We start from the raw sequence: 23881 nt of genomic DNA, 5'->3' as shown, positions 1-23881 counted from the left end.
ACCCTTAAAGGCAGGAGCATTTCAGTGGTATCTATAAAGTTCAGGCATCTGCATCTGGCGCTTTTTTTTTTTTTTTTTTTTTTTTTTTTGTGTCAGAAGCAGTGGTAAGATTTTTTTAGCACGGTAAGCATTGCTGTTAATGGCAGAAATGAATCTGACATTGTGACTCTCTGTTATGGCAGTACTGGATACCAGTGTATTTACTATTCACCTGAAAACACAGCCAAGGCAAAAGAAGTTCTCAGCAACATCAATCATCTGCAACCTCTCATATCAAGCCATGCAGACCTGCTTCTTAGTTCTGCAAGCCAACGTTCTCCAGACAGCTTGAAGAATTCTTTAAAGATGCTTTCAGAAAAAGTAAGATTCAAATCTTTGCTGAAATGGGAAGTGGAATAACCAAGTCTCTCTAACTGCTGGGAGGGAAGGGGGGTTTCTGTATAAATTGACTTTCACAACATCTGGAAATGTTAAACTCAGCTAAAAAAAGAATCAAGATGTTATTAGAAAAAATGATGTTATTTAGCATTTCTGTAGGCTTTCCATATAGAAAATTAATGAAATCTATTAATAGTGCCTTTATTTAAAACTGTAATTAATTTAATTTCATGTATCTTCTTTATCCTCTAGTGGCCACATAATGGAGTTTATCAAAATATCAAAAATTATAAATTATTTTGTAGTATGAGAAGTCATTATTTTTTAATTCTCTTTCTGTTATATTTCAAGCTGCTGCTTGTGGAAGGCAGTTCAAGCCATGTTTGAGTGTAAATTTTAGAATAACAGCATGATCAGAAATAGTGATGCAGCCTGGAAGGAGAATCTGGGAAGTTGGCTCCAGGAGATCTCAAAATTTAATTCTCTTTCTCCTGTTATATCCACCTGTAGCTGTAGGCTCCTCCTCATCTTGGTTCCTTTAGGTCTAAATTAGGGAAGATAATATTCCCACCTGTCTCACAGACTGATAATGGAGATTATCAAGCAGTAGTACTTTCCAGAATATGTTACCCTATAAAAATATGAAGCATTATAGCTGTGACCTGAGAGGTTGTGAAGCGTTTCCCACTGCTCCATGTGCCACCTCTTTAGTAACATGATCCCAGTATGGCTTAGTAACACAATCAATTCCATTTCAATATATCTTCAGCTATTGGGAAGTGACATTCCTTGTGGTCTGTTGAGCACTGTTATCCCAGCAGTTCCTTGTTCAGTGGGAGAATCTCAAATCTGAATATTGAGCTCGGCCACTTGCCATGAAGGCATTGCAGAGGAGCCACAGGGGAGAGAAACATTGCCCTCAGTTGCAGATGTGTAAATCCACAATAACTCAGAGGACACTGGAGTCACTGTGAATGCCAGGGATAATGGAAGAAAGCAGAATTCAGCCTGGAAATGAAACAGAGGAATTTAGGGAAGGGGGTTGTAGCAATTATAGTGTACCTGTGCATGCAGGAGGGCACTTTTAGCTGTGCATAGAACAAGTGGAGCTGCTTTGTTAGTAGTTAATTCAAAGAAATCTGTATGCACAGGTAAAGCAGACAAAGAAGTGTTTGTTCTGAAGATCCAAAGCCTGGTTGCTAAGGAATGTGTGTTTGCTCTGGACATTTGCCTTGGAGCAGGAGGAGGGGATGATTTCAGAGGGGCTGCAGGCAGCTGTGATACTAAAGCACTGCTTGAAGCATGGCCTGCTGGAGACTCTGGCTATAGAAAAGGACCAGAAAAGAAAATTCATTCTGTTTGCAAAAGCCATAGATATTTTACATTTTTAGCTGGTGACTTAGTTGTGTATGTTCATATCAACTTTTCAGGGCCAAGATTAAATGGCTGTTAGTACATAAGCTCAGGCTGCCAGGAAGAGTCTCACCCAATGTACTTCATGGATGTCTGGCTAGCCTTCACTTTTTGCTTGGAAGAGATTAATCCAGTTGTCTGAACAAATGCAGCAGGAGTGGTTCAATACCTGCTTGCCTGTCTATTACCAAATTTACTCTTAGAAAAAGAAGGATAATGGAGAAATGCTGAGGAAGCAAGTTTGGTGGGACAGCTGCTTATAAAGAGGAGAAGAGATATGGAGAGGAAAGACCAAGAGACAACCTCAGGGAAGGGAAATACCATTTCAAAGCCCTAAACTCAGTGGATCCACACAATATTGAAATTAGATACCTCATAGTTAATTCGAAGCCTTATACTGATGTTTTAAAATAATCTTCTATATTGTCTGGTACAGTCCTGGAGAACCAAGACTATTAGTGCTCCTGCTTATATTTGAGATGGAGTAGCACATGCTCTGCTGAATATAATTGCACAATATCTACTTGCATTCCTGAGGCATATATAGTGCTTCTGCTACTCCATCTTTCCTATACTTTTTATATGTAAAAAATGAATGTTCCTATGTCTTAACTTGATAGAAATTTAGAAATTAAACAGCTGTTTGAAGAAGTCATAAAAATTATTTGTCTGGTGATTAAATTCCACAAGTTTATTTAAAAACATATCACTTGATATATATAATAATTCTTTCTATAATTATTAGGTAGCAGTGAGTAAACCTGAGCTATCAATAATGTGAATTACATTTAAGTGTTCATGTTGGAAATGGAAAGGCTGGCTGCATGGATTGAAAGTGGAAAATTAAATCAAATAATTCCACTGCTGCTTCTTAAATGGAGCTTATTTTCTCATATTAAGCATAGTTTTACTTGTTCATATATAATTTGTAATTTACTGTAGTGTTTTCCTGAGACTAACCTTTTATCATCACTTTCTGTTAATTGATTAAGGAAGCCTTTAGCTGTCGACAAGTGTATCAGCATTTGCAGCTTGCAGAAGGCTTGATAAATTCATTTTCCAGCCATCCCTATCTTTGTTTGCAGAAATACTCTTTAGAAGACTATCTAAAAGAATTTGCAAAGTTTTCATTTCTTTGTATAGACTAGTTTTGTGATTTCAATGCAATTTCATAAATAGTGATGTTCTGCAAATTTAGCTGTACTGAGCTGTTAGAAAATGAGGTTAAAATATAGACTGCTGTTAAACCAATGGGATTCCTGAATGGAATTTAATTACAGAATCATTTTAGTTTCTACAGGAAAAAATGGAGTCTCACTTCTCTACTGATTTTCTTTTAAAAATTAACTTTGCCTATAAATATTTCTATTCAATTATATTACTTAAACTTTTCAGATCATTACCTAATATACATTGCAGTCACAGTGGACATTCTTTACATCAGTGTATCCAATACCCACAATTTCCTGAAATTTAAAGGTTTTTTTGAATCTGGTATGCCTGATCCAGAGACCTGAAATTATCTCAAACAGACATTGTGGGGAAGATAGGTATGAAACCTCAGCAAAACCATGATATTGCCGTTTTTTAAGGATAGACAAGAAATGGAGTCTCAACTCTCTTGATATGTAGCTGTAGAAGTCTTGAAGAGGAGCTTTGCTGTTACCACACAAGCCCTCAAATATTAATTTACCACGGTAAGGCAAACAATGGTAGGGTTTGATAGCACTATTCCCCAAAGGCTAATTAATTCTCCAAGCATGCACCATCTGGAGGTTGGAAATGTAGAAAACTGAAATTGTCCTGCAGAGCAATGCAGGACAACAAGGAGACAGTCCTGAGGGGCTGCATATAAGAAAACATAAAAACACCCTTTCCCTCAGGCACCAAGTTGGTAAGGAGGAGAAGGAATGGGTCTGGTAAAATTGCCACGGAGATGAGTCGTGTTGCTAAGTCTAAAGAATCCCAAGTCAGGTTTAAAAATATTAATAATTTATCTTTGATATGCCTGAGGTTCTTCTTTTTAAAACTATAGAGATTTATTTGAAGTAAAAGTTTTCAGCCTTTCCACATGCAAGCATTCAGAAAATATTTTTTCCTGAACATAATGAAAATGAGAGAAAGCAGAAACTTGTCATTCAAGTACCCTACCCAGCAGCTGGAGCCTTAAGAAAGCCATGAATTTTTTTAAAGCCTTTTTGTCTCCCACGAGAGATGGGCCCTGTGTTGGAGATACAGGAGATGGGGCATGTGTGGCACACTGGTGGCAATGGCAAGTGCTGTTGCATGGTGACAACCTGGACATGGTGAAGCCAGTATTCAGGAAGCATTACACTTTCCTTGTTGAGGTGGAAGGGAGATGAGCAATTCACAGAGGTTGAAGGATGTTAACATTCCAGCTGTAATAGCCAACATAGAAAAATTATACAGAGATCATATAGCAGCCTCAGAAGACCTGAGAAAACTACTTCAGAGTTTCCTTTCTTTAAAATATACATAAAATCAAGCTTGAAATCAGGTGTCACCTACCCTGATATATGGGTTGATACCTACAGGTAATGAAATTTATCTCTGGAAATACTGCTTTTGCAGATATTATTGCTATTTCAGCAGTGTAGAGTGATGGGTTTTATCTAGGGAGATGATTAAACTGGTTAATCGTGTTTTATCTAACACTTATTCAGAAATTATTGTGCTATGGTTGGTTTCTCTTGGAACTGGCTCTTGTTGAGTCTTGCCTCTGAGGCGAAATTTGGAATTTGAGTAAAATGGGAAAAGATGATCTCTGTGATAGATAATGTACTCTTGTGTTAATCCTTGGAGCACTGGGACTGTAGAATGTGATATCATCTCTAAAATCCTTGGGATGTTCCTCATTATTTTTGTCCTACTTTGTTTTCTGCCTCCCAGGCAGGCCTGAAACAAATACCCACTCTGCCTAAGGGTAATTCAGTGTTACACCCCTTTGCTGCATTCTTAGGTCTAACCTTTTCATTCGTTTGGTTTTTTTCCTAGACGGAGTTATTTGTGCACGCATTCAAGGACCAGCTGGTCAGAAGTGCCCTTTTAGCACTGTACACAGCCCGGCCTGGCTGTGTCCTCAAGAAACCAGCTGTGCCTAGAAGCAGTGCAGAAGAAGGGGCTGATGCACAGCACCAGGAGCATCCTTCTCAGATTAAAAGGCAGGACTCTATACCCCATCATTCTGAGTATGATGAGGAAGAGTGGGTAAGTAGCCAGAAAACCTTTGTTGGAGTTCAATACAAAACCCTACAAATCAGCATAAACAAGCTCAGGCCCTAAGTGTCCTTGTCACATGGTCACTGCAGGAGGGGAAAGGGCTGCAGAACTGTTAAATTTGTGCTTTTGCAGCTTTTGAAGCTGAACTCTTAGGATTTTCCCAAGTACAGTGTACTGCTCTGAGACTGCCTGGTTGTGCATATAACAGTGAAGATGATGAGTGTCTTCTTGCCCAGGCAGAAAAATAGTCTTTCTTTGTTCTTACTGGGTTGGTTTTCTAGTTGGGCAGATTTAAGGATATACTGTTCAGAGGAAAGTGTTTTCTTTCCCCCTTCCTGCAACACCCCTTTCCAAACTTCAGGCTGTAACCATTTCAAATGCACATGAATTAACCCTCAGCAGGACAGAGCCCTTTGCCCTTGCACTCAGTTCTTAGAGGGTGCCTGAGGTTGTGTAAAAGAATTAAATATAAATTTTAGATTTTAACATTCTTAGCATTCTTTCAAAGGTATGTATTATTTATATGACTGGGATTTTATAAATCAATTATTTTGGTAGATATCTTAATAATAGATCTGTTACTTTGTTACATATGTACTAAAGCTATTTTTATTCAGCCCAGGCTCCTACTTTGAGTTCATCACTGTATTCTCATAAATGTAAAGGATGCCAGCATATTAATCTCTGTTGTAAATAATTAATAACTTGTGTGAGCTATGGTATTGCACCTGAACTGTAATTTTTATCCACACGAAAAATAAAAGAAGAACAACATATTTCTTCTAGAAGAAAAGCAATTATTTCCAGCTCCATGCATTAAGTAGTCATGAGATTTAAACAATAAATTACTCACTCTTTTATTTGTCCTCCAGTTTTAGAGCCTTTAAATCTTTTTTTTTTTTTTTTTTTTTTTTTTTTTTTCTCAACAACCTGAGGGGCTGGAATGGTGGTTCTTTCCTTGAACTAAAGCCAAAATGTTTGCTTTCAGCTGTTGAAACATTCAGAAATTTAAATAACACAATAGCTTTCATAAATGAGAGAAATTTTGCACTCGAAAAAGTGGCACTTTGTGGAAGCTGTATTTTATTTTAGTACTGCAGTTTAGCATCTCTGAAGATAGCTTTGCTGTATTTCATTACTGATGAAAAAAAATCTGCCAGGTTCTTGGTCCTCACCTGTTAAATTGCATAAGTGGGTAATTTTAAATGTTTTTGGTTTTTTTTCTGCTGAATTAGTAAGATTATCTTGTTTCAAAATTAAGTCTATCTTTTACTATTTTCTGAGTTAAACTGAGTCAGAGTCACTGTCAAACTTGAGACAGTATAAATCCTGGAGAAATTTTGTGATTTTTTTCTGAATTTGAATGATTAGACTTTGGATAGATTTCCGTTCTTTCTGCCAGCAGAGGTGATAAATAATATGAGTTTTAATAATCAAATTGTCATTAGCATGATGGAAAGAGAACAAATGCATATGGAATTTGAAAAAATACTTAATCTACTGTGAAACTCAACTGAAAAGGAAAAAACATTGCTTTGCATGCACAATGTTCTATACTCCTTTCCTGCTGTGGAGTTTTTTCTCATTATTATCAAGCACAAGTTACATTTTGCAATTGGAATTTTGGTTTTGCCTAAAATCTAAATCCTTAACTTTTTAAGTTGACCCTGTTTTATCCACTTCACATGGCTGTGTTGCCTTATGACCATCACAGCAGTATGAAGACTTTTCCCAGAGCCACTGGCAGCAGTATGGATTGAGCTGTTTATATTGGTGCACTATGCACAGGCAGCAGGAAAGCATCACTGCTGAAGGAAAAATTATTTAACTTGAGAGTTTTACATTGCCTCTGGGTAGATATTTTCTTCTCCTCTCACCAGCTGCTTCTGCTATCCTAGAACCTCCCTGCAGGATGGCACAAAGCAAGTTTTCATGTATAATACAAAAAAAGGTGGGCACACTGCCACTTGGAGCTGACTCTGCTCTATAATTCTGAGTGGTTTATGTGGCTGGAGCTACAAAGATCAGATAAAGTGGCATTTCCAATAAGCTCTGTACCAATGCTGATGTGGTGATCAGACACGGGGCTGAAAGATTGATGTTTGTGCCACAGCACAAGGGGGTGTTAAATCATGCACATTACTTAAGATATTTCCTTTACCTCTGAACAGAGCTCAAAAGGACCTTAAGGAAATGTCTGAATATCCACTCACATGAAAGAGACACAGCATCTTCAGAGTGCTGGAAAGTGCAGATGCTGTGTCATACCTAGCACAAGTGGTGTACATGGAGGGACACGAAATGACTGAGGAGCTCTGTGGAGAATTCAGAAAGGCTGAGAGTCCTTTAAAAACACAGAGACAGCCTCTGGAACTCTCCTGGCTGGCAGTGTTTAGAAGGAAGACATTGAGTTAAGTGCAGGGACAGAAGAATGTATCCATTCCTGCTTTCTGAAATGAGGAAGCTGTCTTACTTTGTAATTATACTTTCAGAGCAGATGGAAATTATTTACTTTTTTTTTTTTTTTTTTTTTTTTTTTTTTTTTTTTTTTTGTGAAGAAAAGAGAATTATTTTTATTTTACTGGTGCACTTTTAGTTTTCGTAGGTGAAGTGCCCAGCTCTCACTGATGCCAAGGCATAGCTTTACATCTTTCAGTGCATGTCTGCTCACCAGTGCCACAGCAGAGGTGACAGTACAAGTGTGACTATGGTCATTTGTAACTAGCAACATCTAGCTACATGAGCCAGGACTCCATAACATTCCAGATGGCTTCTGAAGTTTGGAGGAAGTAGAAGATGTAAATGTGTCTACCTTGTCTCAGTGGGGTCAAGCCCTATTACAGGTTTCCACCTTCCCTGTCATTGCTGTGAGCTTTGTACTTAAAGAAGCAGCAATGAGAGGGAGAGAGATCTTGTGTCTCTCATTTTTTCATACCACAAACTTACCATCCACATTGCTCCAGCAACTAGTGGGAAACCTGTGATCAAAGAAAGAGTATCTTGCTTAGGAAGACTAGGGTCTTAGTACTTCAGTGTATCAAGAAATATTTCTCCTTATCCTTCACTTGACACAGACTTTATAAGAATTCTTGCTTAAGAGACTGCATGGACTTTATTTTGTCCTTTAACCTGTCACATGCTGTAAAGTGATCACTTGTGAGATTGTTCTTGGGCAAATTGAAAATAGACTGCTTAAGGAGATGAAAGGTCAGTGGAAAGTGTGCTAGGCCACAGGAAAATATTCTGGAAATAGTAAAGAATGACAATACAAAATGGATTAATTTCTTCTCATGTAGACCCAAAGAAAGCCACTTGATTTGCACTGATTGGAAACTGCATTTTTACTTGAAAATTGTTCCTGCCGAACTGCAGAATTTCAACAGCCTTCTTTGAAAAATGTGACTGCCTTTGGTGCAGACAGAATAACATCTCAATGAATGATAAATACCTCTACATTTTCTGTCTGCCCACAATCCCAGGAACCTCCTCTGTGAAGCTGTGAGACAGGCCCTTGCTCCTTCTCACTTGCTTGTATGTAAAAAAGCCAGATACATAAGTAGAATGAGCTTTCTGTCTACAGATGTTTATGAATTTTGCTTCTAAACCCTCAGGGAATGTTTGTGTGGATATTGCGTAGACATCATCTCAATGCTGGGTTAATAGTTGGTTTGAAAAGAGAAAAGTGCTCTTTCCAAAGTGAAACAAGGGCTCATATTTGTGTTGTTTGTGCAATAACTCCAGATGCTCATTAAGAGCTTAATGCTTTTTTTTGTGGAGATTAAACTATGCCAGCACACAGAGGAAAGGGAAATTACACTGCTGCAGCCTCACTGAGCAACTTGACTTGCATGTTCCAGCCACTTCCAGTGACTGGAAGCTCTGAAGCTCCCTGATACTCTCTAGTAAAACCTGCTGATACTTGGGGTCAGAATTTTTAATATTTTCAGTATTTCACTACTCTTCATGGAACCCTTCTCCCCAGAATTATACTTGTGGGTGGTAAAAATCAGTAGTTTCACATATATTCTAAGTGTTTTTCAGGGTTGCTTGAGATGCACACAGGAGGAAACTTTTGAAGTAATCTAGAGCTGTCTTTTGACTTTTAATTGTATCTAAGTATGTAGATATCAAATTCTCATGTGTCTAATGGCTTGTTTCATGTACAGGTACAGATATTTCCACACATTGCATTGTACATGCAGCACTTAAAATAGGTGTAGAATAAATGCAGTTCTGCTTGGGTGTGACCAACTTCTTGTCTCTTGTAAACCAACAGGATCTTTTTTATGGTGTGGTTTAAGAATGGGTTTGTCTAGGGAGAAAATGAAACCATTGTTTCAGTGTTCACCTATAAACTGGATGCCTTTGTCCTTAAGGCAGCCCACAAGAATGCTCCAGGAATCAGGTTTGGGGAGCTGGAGGAGAGGAACTCTCTCGTACAGCTTGGGCAAGTCCATGCTTCTGTCTGCAGGCCCACCTGATGTCTCTTAGGGTGCCCTTGTCACAGGCTGTGTCCTCAAGTGAAGGGAACAGGGAAAGATCAGATCCATCTACTCAGGTTTAAGTGTGGCATATAGTTGAAAAGTAACATTAGATTTAGATTAGTTCTAGATTTGCCTTCACTCAAAATCCAAGTGCTGCCATTTATATGGAACTATGGTGTTTCTCTGAATTTTCAGTTCTCCTTAAATTTCTCTCTTGTTGTTTTTGCAACCTGACATATTCATAATGCTTCTGGCATTGTAAAGTACAAAATAAAGTAGTGATATTATCTTCCCATTTTTAACCCTCAGGCAACATCTGGTTGCTCAGCATTATTTTCAGAATGACTCAGCATTGAAACATGGACATGGGGGTGTGATTTCTGTGGGTTTGTTATGGTTTGGTTTTAGTCTGATTGCATGTCTTGTGTACAGCCTCACTTGTTGTATGGCTTGGTTTTCTCCTTATTTAATGCTCCAAAAGTAGGTGCAAGAGCTTGGATTTTATGCAGCATCCAGCACCTGAAGGACCCTCCCTATATCTCTGTTCCATAACAGCTCTTTCTGATGCTCTGCATTATTTCTTTTGTTCTCTGTTCACACAGAATTTCTTCTACTACTCTGTTGTTTCTATAATTCTCTTATTTATTATAGACTTAGTTAAGTATGATGGTTGCAGTTTATGTGAGAGGTGAAGAAGGAAACTGAAATTGTGTTAGCTAATAAACATGCCATGACAGCAAGTTTCTTATTCTAGTCCTTGAATTTAACATTTGCTTAGTAGAGTAGGTGCTGTGTTAAAATACAGGATATGTTAAATTATCAAAAAGAAGTTGTTAAGTACTATGACAAAACTGGCAGTCTCACACAAGGTTTGATTTGGCAAGGTTTTGAGTGTGTCTGCACTCTTAAGGTATCATTTAAATAGACAAACTGTTCAGTTCCTTGCTATTAGACCTGAAACTTTGTCTACATTTTCATGTCAAGTTTGAAGCATGTGTTCTTCAGTGTCTAAAACCATAAGAATTTGGGTTCATTTACACTGCAAGAAAAATCTCCATGAAAAAAGACTTAGGTTGGTAATAGGCTGAAGGATGAGAGAAGCAGTCGTGCTGGCATCTAATATTGCTAGTAACTTGCATGTGTCTGTCTCAGCTTTAAGGGGTTAATAAATTACTATTGTCTTTTTTTTTTTTTTTTCTTCGGTAACATGCAGTGATAATTCTGCTCTTTTCAGGACAGGGTGTGGGCCAATGTGGCAAAGAGTTTGAACTGCCTTATTGCCATGGTGGACAGACTGCTTGAAAAAGACAACATCAGCAACATTAAAGAGGGTGAAAATGAGCCTTCAGCAGCAGATTGCCAGGTGTTGCATACAGGTGGTAAGCAACCCCTCCTAATTTTCTTTTTAATCATTGACAAGAGTAAATAAAAATTTAAACAAGTACAGAAAAGTCATCTAGAGCACACTCCATAGTATCTTTGAGAGTACTAATAGCATGGTTTTGCACACTTGTAGGGAGCTTATTTATCAAAGTACAGCTTTATTGTGTGCTCAGACTGCTTGCCGTGATAACTTGTTTGTGCTAGAGTGCAAACCTTTTGAATCCACAATGTTTTGTTTTTGAAGGCTGATGTAATTTAATTTACTTTAGATTTTACTTCTATGTAGTATTTTGAGGAAAAAAAATTGGACTGTGTCTTACCCCATAGAAAACTTTTAAGGAAGGGTGAACATTCTGTATCAGTGTCATTCTCCTGAAAACTCAACCACTTTTCTGAGGTGATATTACAATTTTTACTTTCTAATTTGATAAAATTCATGTTTACCTAGATTTACCTGTCATCCTGTGTCAAAAAGCCAAGTGGAATAATTCCATGGGATGATGTAGAGAAAATTTTGTCCACAGAGGGTCCTTGTCATCAAATCTTCTGATGCTCTCCTATGGCTTATTCATGTTTGCATTCTCGATGCATAGATTAGATCTGTTTGATAAGTCTGAGACTTTCTATTCTGAAAGTGTGTTGCAACAAATGGAACAGGTCCTTAGTGGCAGTGGTGGTAGTACTAAGGCAAGGAAATCAGAGCCAACCTTTGTGTCACTCTTCAGCTAAATAAAACAACTCCCTATACAAAACTACAAACCAACACAACTACTTTATTTTATGGAGCTTTGTATAGTTTGGATTTTTTTCTTCATTGAGCAGTTTATTCTGTATCTTCTCTTACATGTTCTCCACATAATTTAATGACATCATTTTACATTAAGAGTTTTAAAGTTACCAGTACTCACTTGTAATTTCTTTCTTACATAACAATAACTAAAATTACTTTTTTAGCTGTATGTCATTTGTGTAGTACTGGTGAGAGTCTGCTTGTGTAATTGATTTTTAATCAGCTGTAACATCTGCATTTTTACCAGTATGTGAGGTTTGTGCTGGAGCCCTGGAATCCTTCTTTTCAGTGCCAGATGTGTTGAACTTGGTTTTGTATGAATATTCCAGAGAGCAGCTTATTCCTTATCTGTTTGGTTCCCTAAGCTTCCATCAATCAGGCGTATAATGTTAGAGAGGTAGATGATACCATCTCTGTTCTCTAGTGAAAAGTAACAGCACAGCTTTCTACAACTTTCCTGCCTTCCTCAGAGAAGGTACTAATATTTAACAGCCAGGTAGGTGTAGTTTTAAACTTAGTATCTGTAGATGTTCAACTCAAGCATACTCATAGGGATTAAAAGAGAAAACAAGTATTGTTCTTGCTCCTAACTCCCTTCTCTTCCCCATGGTGCTAACAAGCTTTCCTGCTATTGTTAGAAGTCCAGAATGTCTTGTAGAAGTGTTTTGCAGGTAAAGTGGTAGTAGTCCACTTTCACCCAGAGTTTTCCCTAAGTGACTGAAGTACATTCGTGTGTGTATGCATAGAAATACATGTTGTGGGTTTTGTTTGTGTTTCATAGTTAGGGAGCAAAAGTTCAAATTTCCAGACCTCCTTCCTCTGTCTAGAAGAAAAAGTATGATTTAAGACAATTATTTGTGAATGCTTTCTGACATGCTTAGTTCATGCCAACATGAACTTTTCCACAATTTCCTTCACCCCTGAACATGTCCTCTGCTATATTCCATGCTATGGATTTAACCAGTCCATTTGAGTCTTTAATTCTAGTGTGCTCAAAGCTTTGATTCGGACTCGCACCCTACACAAGCAAATGGAATATTGGTTAGAGCTTTTAGGTCACAAGCCAAAAAAAACCAACTAAAGTTACATCATTTTAAGTACTGTAATAAGTAGCCATCAAGTAGAGTGAAAGGTAGCTCTTGCTAAGCAGTAATGATAGCTGTAAGAGTTAGAAAATGATAGATGAGTTTCATCCAGATGAGAAGTTGTCTTCTGGAGCTGGTGGGCCAAGGACACAAAATATATCCAACTGCTCTGGTGCTGGAGTAAATTCTTAAATTTTCCTATGTTTCAGAGGCTCCCCATTCAGAGCTGTTTCTCTTGAAATCAGCACAGGTGTCCTTCAGTGAGAGGAGTCAGTGCTTTTGTTGAGCTGTCCTGAAAGTTCTGTAACACTCCCTCACATGAGAGCTGCAGAGATTTGTGGGGCAGACTGCTGTGTTTTCATGTTCTTTTTGAGTAAGGCATCACTTTTGGAATGCCTTGGACAGTTTATAGGACTTTCAAGGTCATACAGAAATTGAGACATCTTAAAATTGCTTTCTTTTCTAGAACTAACTTTAAAGATGGAGCTTTCTGAAGAGCTATCCAGGTGTGTGCCAAAGTTGGTTCCCCAATGATTTTCAAAACTTTGGGGCCAGAATTTTTCATGCTTGAATTCTCTGAGAATATGGGTTTAGATGTTTGTTTTTCTCTGCATCTCCCTCTCTGAAATTTAACATGAAACCCTAAGGGTGCAGTGTGGAGCACCTACACAGCTTTCAGTTATAAATTTGGCTTTAATTCTGCTTCATTTTACACTTGAAGCCTGGTTGTGAGTTCACAGCATTTTCCTAGATACAAAATCAGTCTTTACACTCATAGATACATTTCTAAAATTACAGGCTTTTGTGCTACTTACAATTCACAAACATGACATAAATGAAAAGCTTGCCACATCTCGCTATTATATGTTATACATAATTTGAGCATACTTGAGCATAATGTATTTTATTAATGCTGCAAATGTACGGGCACAAATTGATCTTTGAGTCTGAAACTGCTTTAGTGTTGCAGTTAATCCTCAGAGAAATTGGGCTGCTTTTGTAAGAAAAATGAATACAGAGTTTTGAACAAAATATTGACAACTATGCCTTTTATGGGATGAAAGTGTAGTGTGAAATTTCTGCTTATTTAGTGAACCTGACTGGAATTTTTGTAGCATGTAGCAGTGAAAAACCTGTCAAAGAATACAAGTGTTCCTTTTAGATGACAGAAAATGTTTTGACAATAATTTGATGCAATAGCATCTTCATATAAATACAGATGTTGTTGTAACATGTATTCAGAGTTTCCTAAAGTAGGTTTGTACTTGCAGTCTCAGTGGTGACATTGTGTGATTTATTCCTTTTTTTTCACAAACATATTTATATTTATTGTTTAGAATCTTTGTAATTGGAAATATTGGAGCACTTTTTTTTTTCCCAGTACTCTGCCTTTCAATGTGAATTATACTTTCCTTAGCCTTAACTTTTCATGCAGTCTGACCTTTGAGTGTATTCTAAAGACTGAATTTGAGTTACAGTTACCAAGGTAACATGCTATGGTTTCATCAGTTGCAGGATTATGAATCCTCTGCAGGATAAATCAGGAAGAATAGAAAGATTTTTAAGGAGAGGGTTTTTTGTTGTTCTTTTAACTCTTGTCTGGTTTGCCTTGGAGAAATACGTGACAACATTAAATTCTTTTTATTTTTGCTTTTTCATTTTCCATGAGAGCCAGAATGTGAAAGCCTGTCCTGCAGCATTAGAGGTGCCAGTGAAACGCAGCAGTTTGCTCTTGTGCTTACACAGCCCCTGACAGATCTCCGTGTTTGGCTGCTGAAAGCGGCTGTTGTTTCCATCTGCTCCTTGTACTATCCCATCAGAGCTCCCACCCAGCTATTCCTCCTCTGGCTCTGGGTGAGAACTCCCTCATTTGATATGTACAGGATCCACCACATTATCTCAGACAATTTGAGCTGCTGGTGTGATTGCCTGGCATTTTGCATTTAAGTGAATTGTGGATTTGTAAGCTCTGTGAATTGGCCACTGATAACCTTCAGCATAGGTAGCAAAGAGTACCTGAGGAACAGTGCCCTATTTCCTAGCTGGAATTAGAGGAAACCTCTGTTCATACCCACATTGCTACAGACATATGTGGGTTATTTTTTCTTGTATTATCTGATACTTTTTGGGGACTACATAAGTCTAGATTCAAAATTTCTGACTTTCAGTGTCCCAGGGATAGGCTCTACATCCTTTCAGTGCATCCCTTCCAATGCAGCACTGGTAGAAGTGGGAAACAAAGTCATGTGCTAGATTTATTTGCATCTTCAGAAAACGTTTATTATAAAATATTGTTTAGTCAGGAAGATGAAAAAATTTCCTGTGGTCTGTGCCTCTGACTGTCAGACAATTTATTTAGAGTAACAACATGTGAAAAGCTTTCTCTTCCCTTCTTACTCCTCGCATTTTTCTTTCCTTTTCTCTTAAGCTTGTTTTTATATCAATTTTACTTATGCCTTTTTTTTTTTTCCTTTTCTCTCTCACTTCTGTGTCATCCTTTTCTTTTTCATGGGATCCTTACCTGGGCTGAATGTAGCCAGCAATACAAGACAACCCCTTCAGCAGTACTTTCTCTAAGTACTTTGGTTATAAACAGAAGCTGAAAAATGTATAAGGGAAAGAAGGTGTATTTAATTGAATCAACAAACTAAAACAAGATATCAGAATATTTAGTTGCACAGCATTCACAGAGCAAGATTTATCTATTACTCCTATTTTAAAGTGTATTAGATTTCCTTAGCTTTCTTTTACCTTTGTCTTTCTGTTTTCACTGTGACTGAACTTGCTGAGATACTTGTGTATGTATGGTTAGATGGTTTTGGGTTTAACTATTAATCCATGTGACAGTGTAGAAAATCTTGGATAATTGCAAGGGAATAATAAATCCCAAGAATTCAAAATCACTTTTCTGGACACCCAAACTGTGCAAAGTAAACTGCTACTTTAAAGTGCAGGAGTACCAGGAAAACATATTCAGGTTTTTGTTGTTCCTGTGAGGACTGCTGCAGCATTATGAGTGCAAAGCCTCCTCCTTTCTCAAAGAGCTCAGCCCTCAGCTGGAGATAAACTGAGCTCCAAGAGCTGAGTGGTAAAATAAAGAAATAAGGCGCTGACCTTTTTATGGTGCAAAGTTGAATGTGTGAACTCTTCCAAGTCTTTTTAAACCTCCCATTAAAAAAATATAAATTAAAAGACTATTTCTGTCCTAGGTGAGTAAAGTCAAATTCTGGGTTAATTCTCTCATGCTGTTTTTAGGGATTTACTGCTGCTCTGTGTTGTTTGGTTGGCTTTATTTACCTGCCTTTTTCCTTAAAACAGAGTTTGTCTAATGTTCAATTTCTGATATCAACTCATTAATGTTGTTTTGCCTTTATCGTTTCAATTCTGTCATGGATTATTTTTATTCAGGTGGCAAGTGATTAACTTAAGGGAAAGGTTACCTCGTGGGTATCTGCTGTTACATTTATATGTCACATTTATATTTATATATGTTACATTTATATTTATATGTCTGTAGTGCCCTCCTTTGCTTTAAGAGTGCAACATTATGTGTTCTTTTGCTTTTTATTTAAGGTTTAGTTTTTAACTTCACACCATTTAGGTTTTGAAGTGACTTAAAGCCATTGATGGATTTTAGGTGGCACAAACAGCAGTGACAAAATTGCCTTTTTTATCTGTTGCTAGGGCAAAAGGAGATAGGAGTGCCATGCTGCAGCATCAGTGCTTTTCCTTTTTGGCTACCAGCATATTTTAATGAGCATTTCAGTGGGCTTGGCTTTGAAAAGAGCAGGAGCTTGCTTTTCTGCCAAACTTTATCAAATTTAACATGTGGTTTGACATATTGCAACTTGGATATTAGCATGCAGAACTGACTAGCTGGGTGCTAAGCAGGTCATTTGCCTGTGCAGGCCTTTTGATTATGGGAACATGTGACTGAAGGGCATTTTCCAGTAACCAAAGGGCAAATCATGTCACAGACTGAACTGCCACCACTCTCTTGGCAATGGACATGAAATATTCACTCAGTGCTTTGCCAAACATGCACTTTTGTTTTAATCTCATTCTAACTACATAGCGGTGGTACTATCTTTTTAATTTCATCCTTCCATTCTTTATTTTAATATGCTTAGGTTTTATGCCTTGTTTCAGTTTCCAGTGGCTGACTAGCACAATTTTTGTACTGAGTTTCTTTGCTTCATCAGGAGGCTCTGACAGTTCTTCTGGATGCTAAGTGTTCCAAACTGACAGGCTGCCCAAGTCATTTTAGCAACCTGACAGTCATCCCAGAGTCTCCTTGTTGCTTCTGTTCTTGCTCCTAATGTCTTTTTTCAGATGTTTACTCATTCAGTTAATTCTTCAGCCTTTTTCAAAGGATTTTCCACTATCTTGTGGATACAAATATTACGATTTTAATTTAAAAGAAAGTTGAGATCTGAAGAGTCAATGTGTGTGAGTCCCTGAGTGTGTTAAAAGCAATGATTTGTATTATTCCTTTCCTGAAGTGATTCTACAAAAGTATTCTGAAAGATATTATATTCTAAAATGCATACCAAGTGATTCTATAGAGTCACTCTAAGAGAACTCCTTTAGAGCTCCCTTTACAAATAATATCTATTTATGAATTGCATCACTATTTTATATTTGTGCCTTGCATACAGGACAATCTTTTGTTCCAAAAGCTACTGAATTTACTTGTAAGCTTCAAAATACAATGTTTATTAGTTTGTTTGTTTCACAAACTTCAGTTTCACAGTGCTTCTCAGTTTTAAGGAACAACTGACAAGCTGTAGTACTTACATATAAGTAGGTGTTACTGCTGGATTTTTGGGCTGTTGTTCCTTGTTAATGAATGATCCTCATTCATATTCCTGTGGAAGTATTTGCAGCAAGATATCCTGCATAACAAGTGACATAGTGGAATTTTAACAGAGCAAAGACTGAGCACCTTTTTTTTTTTTTCTTCCAAGACTAGGCTTTCCTAAGATCTGTGTCTGATACATCTCTTATTTTGATTTTAAGTAAAGCATAAGCATGAGAATATACTTGTCCATTCATGAGCATTCTTTTTTTTTTTTTTTTTCCCCCAAGAAACACTTCAATCCCTCTCAGATTTGCCAACTAGCTCCACCTTCTGGGGACTGGACATCTTTATTAACTGAGATTGAGAAGTTGCAGTGTGAGCTGTAGGAGTAGAAGAAGTAGAAGCTTGTTTTAGAAAATGTAATCACACAAAAGTTGTCTTCTTTACTAGTGGCATGTGCAATTCTATGTTCTATAATAATTTATATTTTCTCAGTTGCTAGGGTAAGATTTTCTACAAACTTAGAATTTTTATTGTTTACCAAAAAGCCAAATACATATGTAAGTATGGCTCTGTATTCTTTGGGACATTAAATACTCAGTAGGATTTATTTTTAATAAATCTAGTATGAATGTTCTTTAGTGAAAAAAAATGGCCTTGAGAATTTCAAATCTTTGAATTCCATTTTAATGCAACTGTTACAGACAAAAATTACTTATGTTAGTAGATTAATAAATTAGTATTCCAAACATGTAGTCTCCACTCAAAAAATGTTGTGAGAAAATTATCTTGAAGCTACCACAAGGTATGTGCAAAATAATTTGGAAAATCGTAATAGAAGGTGGTTATCAGTTGTTTACTGCCAACCTGGAAGGCTGCATGGAGGAGAATCCACTTACATTTGTTCTGGGTCTGATATTATTCAGTATTTTTATTACTGACTTTCCTTATGAAATATGGATGATGCTTATAAAATTTGCAGATGCTTAAAGATGGGAGAGGCTTTAAGCACTGTGGGAGCAGGATTAGAATGGACCCTGATGAAATGGAGTGCTGAAATATTAGGATGCAGTTCAGCAAGGAGAAATACCAAGTTAAGTTCCTGAAGAAGGAGAAATCCACAGCACGGATGGACTGGTTAAGTGGCAGCTCGGTAAAAACAGATCTAGGTATTATGTGACTTGTGGCTAGTATGTGACCCCCTCTATTCACAAAATTAAAGAATGGTTTGGGTTGGAAGGGACCTTAAAGAGCATCTCATCCAACCCATCCGCAGTGGTTGGCAGGGGCACCTTCCATTAGACCAGGCTGCTCAAAGGCCCATCCAGCCTGGCCTTGAGCACTTCCAGAGATGGGGCATCCACAGCTGCTCTGGGCATCCTGTGCCAGTTCCTCATCCTCCTCACTGTAAAGAATTTTGTCCTAATATCCAACTTAAACTTACTCTCAGTTTGAATCCATTCCCCCTTGCCCTGTTTATTCATGCTCTTCTTTTATGAAAAAGGCTTTCAGAACTGCTCATTAGCCCTATCCACATAACCTCAAATTGTAATAGCTGGTTCAAGAAGTGTGGTTAGTTCTAGAAATTCTGCTTTTTCTTCCTTGGCTATCAGAGTACTTGCCACATCCTTGGCTGTGTCTGTATCCAGCTCTACTTTCCCAGGGAAGAGGAACAGATGTCTGTTTGCTGTACCTTCAAGTTTATTTTAAAATAGCCAAGGATAAGCTTTTTCAGTATTTGATCAAGTGAGAAGCAGCCAACACACTCTATTCTTACCATATACAGCCCTGCTTCTTGGTTCAATGTGCATTACGTTTTTCAAGCTTATTTTCCTGCTGTTGCTGTTATTGGCATATGTTTATTGATTAAACTAATAAATTATTATAATTTGAATTGACAGGAGAGTTTTGGTTGCTTGGTCTGCTACACTGACTTCCAGTTCATCACATCTTTTTGTCTACCTTGTTTCTAAATTCGTCTGTTTTGTAGCAGCCTCTGTTTGTTCTTATCCTAGAACAAACGCCCCAGTTAGTCCTTGTTATTTTCTCCTCATGAAGAGGGGAATTCAAGTTGATGCTCAGCCTTTCTCATCAGCTTAAGGAGATTAAACTCTGAATCCTGGTAGTTCTGCTCTGCAAGCTCTCCATTTTTCCAGCAATCTCTTTAAAACCTGTACACCAGACCTTGGCACGCAGCGTGTCATCACTCTGTTAGTCAATGACATGTTTAAAATCACCTCTTTTTGCTGGAGCTTGTACCTGGGGGTGGCTTATGATCTGTTTTGTCAGGATGACACTCACTTTGGATCTGCTGTTTTCCAGGGAACACTTCCTCAGTCTGTATTACTCATGAATATGTGAATGACTGTGTTAAAACACATGCTGTCTGACCACAAAGACGATAAAGGAGCTCAGGTTGTTCTCTGTGCCTGCTCTGTCCTTGTTCCCATTTCCTGCTCCTTACTTTCTGTAATTTCTCCCAGCTTTCAAAGTTCTCTCCAGGCTTCTTGGCTACAGTTTTATTAATTTATGTGTTTTTCTGGAGCTCAGCCAAATTATCTGGCAACAGGCAGCTGTGTCTTCCTGCCTAAAGAACTTCCTCAATACTAACGAGTTTTCACTGGCCTGACTCAGAATGTTACCTGAAACAACATGCTGCTGTCTTGCACCTAATTACAACAGATTTTAATTATCATTGATTCTTAATTACACTAATCTACAGAAAATATGAGCCTATTATGGACTGTATTAAATCAATCGCATTCCCAACTTTTATAGGGATTCTTCTACAGTGTTGATTTCTCTCATTTTAAATTGTACAATGAAACTGAGATCTAGATTCAGAAGGAGGGGGATTTTTTTTTTTTTTTTAATTATTTGCTCAAGTTAGATGGTAGGCAAAGCCATATGCAACTACAATGCAAGTCAGATTTTATTAAATCCTGTAAAATTCAGGAACAGCTGGGATTATTGGGCAAGTTTGTGTCGGGTGTTTTTCCTCCATTCCTAGTTATCACCATTTCATTTGTAATGTATTAAGGAATCACATTTTTCAAGCATTTCACTAGGCTTTTTTTTTTTTCTGATATTCCTAGCATGTATTTTAACAGAGCAAAGCATGTTTCAAAATAGTTCTACAACTCTCTTATAGAAATAACTAAAAAATGAGTTCAATATCTCTAAATATTTAATGAGAACAATGTAGAGCGAAGCTAAAAAAAAAAAAAATGGAATATGATCTGAAGCTTAATGTATTTCCAGCCTGTACATTAAGCAGGTGATACCCTTCCAGATACCTATTTTTATTGACCTGTTTTGTTCTAGGTGACTGGTATGAACAGCTGTACCCACTGGTGATTACACTGAAGGACTGCATGGGAGAGGTGGTGACCAGGGCCAAGCAATCCATGGCGTTTGTCCTGCTCCAGGAACTTGCCTGTGGTTTGCCCCAGTGTTTGATGCTGACCCTAAGAAGAGACATCGTCTTTAGCCAAGCAGTAGGTTGTCTTGTGTCACTTATTTCCTTCTGTTGCTGTAATTATAAGCATACTGTTCATGCCAGTGTTCGTGGTTTTTATTTTATTGTTGTTTTTTTTTTTTTCATTTGTTTTCTATGATATTCACCTAGATATTTTATAATGTGATAGGAAACTAAATAGTAAATAGACATCCATAGTACTTCTATCACTAAGTCAGAGAAACTGGTCTTGAATGGACTGGAAGAGTTGCCTAATCCCACCTTTGCACAAAGAAAGATCCAACAATCTATTTTTATACTTCCTAGATAGTTCTCAAGTCTAGCTTTGAATATGTCTTGCTGATATTCATAATCACAGAATGGGTAGGGTTAAGGGACCTCTGGAGATCATCCAGTCCAACCTCTCTGCCAAGGCACAGGCACCTACAGGAGGTGACACAGGAACACAACCAGGTGAGGTTGCAATGTCTCCAGGGAGGAGAGTTTCAAATTCTCCTTGGTCAGCCTCTTCCAGTGCTCTGCCACCCTCAGTGTAAAGAAGTTCTTCCTCACATTGAGGTGGAACATCTTGTGTTTTAGTCGATGGCCTTTGCTCCTCATCCTGTCGCTGGGGACCACTGAAAAGAGTCTGGCACTCCTCTTGGCACCAGTTTTGAGATATTTATGTGCATAAGTGAGATCTCCTTCAGTCTTCTCCAGACTGAAGAGGCCTAGCTCCTGCAGTCTCTCCTCATAAGAGATGCTTCAGACCCCAAGTCATCCTTGTGTCCCTCCTCTGGACTCTCTCCAGTAGCTCCTTGTCTGTCTTGTCCTAAGGAGCCCAGAACTGAACACAGCACTCCACACAGAGATGTGGCCTCATGGGGCACTGGCCAGGCAGCATCCAAGTTAGGGAGTTCTTTTCTCCTGATCACCTTGGAAATAGAGAGCAGATTATTTGTTTTCAGTCTGTAGCAGCATTTTAAGTGTTTAAAGACTATTAGCATGTCTTTTGTTAGAACTGTCTTCCCTTGGCAAATAACTGAAACTCTGTATGTCTTCTCCTGTGGATCGTGTTTTTTCAGATAGATTTTGCTGTAAATATTTCCTTTAGTTTCTCCCTTAAGTTATGTGTTGCAACTGCCAAGGAGATTGAGTTGCATTAGCTGTTGAACTGCTTTCAAATTCATCATAATTCAGAGTCTTATGTGTTTAAAGCCTGACAAGTAAGGTTCTGGTCTGATTAATGTCAGTGTAAGTAACACACAATCCCACAAAACAAATTAAGCTTATCTAATATAAATTAAGGGAATATTTCACTACTTTATACACACCAAAAAAAGCACATCAGTAATATATTATTATGAAATCATTTAGTCACTAAACAGAAATACCTCTGCTGTCTTCTCAAATATGTAGGTGTTACCTCTGTTGTGTATAATGATAGCAAGCCTCATTTTAATTATTTGTCTTGTAACACTACACCTCTTAATTGCATGTGTTTTATTATTGTTACAGCTCGCTGGATTGGTCTGTGGATTCGTAATCAAACTGCACACAGGTTTACATGATCAAGGATTTTTACAACAGCTTCATACTGTTGGATTGCTTGTGCAATATGAAGGACTCCTTAGTACATATAGTAAGTATTGTTCTTAGACAAAGTTCTTTATGTACCCAGCTCAGATATTTATCCAGGAATTTCTTATTTTAGCCTCTACTCTGTTTCCAGTAATTTAGCTTGTTGAATCAAATATTGTCTTTACAAGACAGTAGACTTGCAAGTAACAGCACAGCTGGTCATTGATGCTGTGTTGTCAATCCTGCAGCAACAATTACTGATTTATTTCATTATGAGTTCCTCAGAGAACATGACTTGCTAATTGTTCCATGAAGAACTGACTGAAAATACCAGGTTTATAAAGCTAATCCAAACAGCAGATTTAAGCTGTTACTGCCTCTATAAGCCTTGTCCTGATCGCTAGTGCTGATAATGTGAAGATAGCTTGAGAAGTGTTTAATTCATAGTGTGTTACAAATGCCATTATTTGATAGGTATTAAGAAGGAAATCTGGAGGGATAAATTGCCTTATGTTTCAAGCTTTGAACTAGAGCTATTGGGACCATTCCCCAAATCAGAGATTTTGACCAAAGTAGAGGAATTGAGCATTTGTACAGCTTTTAAATGCAGTTGCTCCCTTGGAGATCGCTGCCTTCTCTGTTTTGCATGATGCTCATTGTTATTCTCAAAACCTTTGTCCTCCAGTAGCAGGACAGCCTTTCAAACACTTTAAGAATAGACAAAAATGGCTTTTCTGAGGTTATTTTATGCCTACATAGAGCAGGTTGATTTTCAGAGTTGCTTGATACTCATAGTTACTATTTACCCACAGAATTGTCAACAGTTCTAGAAATCAGTCTGGTTTTATGTAGGTTATTCTATTGTGGATTTAGAAGTGTAATCTTTAGATGCACAGACTGGAAAATATAATCCTCATATTGCCTTTGCTCTAGCCTATACACTGACTGATCCGCCAACTCTGTAAATAATCTCTTTAATCTTTCCATGTAGGTGAAGAAGCAGGGATGCTAGAAGACATGGCTGTGGGCATTTCAGATTTGCAGAAAGTAATGTTTAAAGTCATTGAAGCCAAATCAGATGATTTTTTGCCTATTATAACTGGAAGGCGGTAAGAACTTTGTTTCCTGGGGCCAGTCTTAATTTGTAGCCTATGAAACCCAGCTAATGCTTTTCTTGTTGCTGAATTCTGTTTTATGGAAAGTGCAGTAGTTTTACTTTTCAGAAGGTGAGGTAGTAGGGATTTTAAAGACTAGTAAGATCTGGGTTAC

General features: G+C 37.7%; 1 protein-coding gene across 2 annotated transcripts in view; it reads left to right on the top strand.

Annotated features, from left to right (window-relative positions):
* Positions 1-23881, top strand: part of INPP4B (inositol polyphosphate-4-phosphatase type II B) — a 285764-nt gene that overhangs the window by 213606 nt on the left and 48277 nt on the right. For both annotated transcript variants that reach the window (XM_056490189.1, XM_056490188.1), the window contains 6 exons: positions 183-360; positions 4807-5019; positions 10750-10894; positions 20899-21071; positions 22550-22673; positions 23604-23721. In XM_056490189.1, coding sequence (XP_056346164.1) covers positions 183-360; positions 4807-5019; positions 10750-10894; positions 20899-21071; positions 22550-22673; positions 23604-23721 — 951 coding nt within the window. The remainder of the gene's footprint in view (positions 1-182; positions 361-4806; positions 5020-10749; positions 10895-20898; positions 21072-22549; positions 22674-23603; positions 23722-23881) is intronic.

The sequence above is a fragment of the Oenanthe melanoleuca genome, chromosome 4, assembly GCF_029582105.1.
Source record: "Oenanthe melanoleuca isolate GR-GAL-2019-014 chromosome 4, OMel1.0, whole genome shotgun sequence".
NCBI classification, from domain to species: domain Eukaryota; kingdom Metazoa; phylum Chordata; class Aves; order Passeriformes; family Muscicapidae; genus Oenanthe; species Oenanthe melanoleuca.
This window is presented reverse-complemented; position numbering and strand designations above follow the sequence as displayed.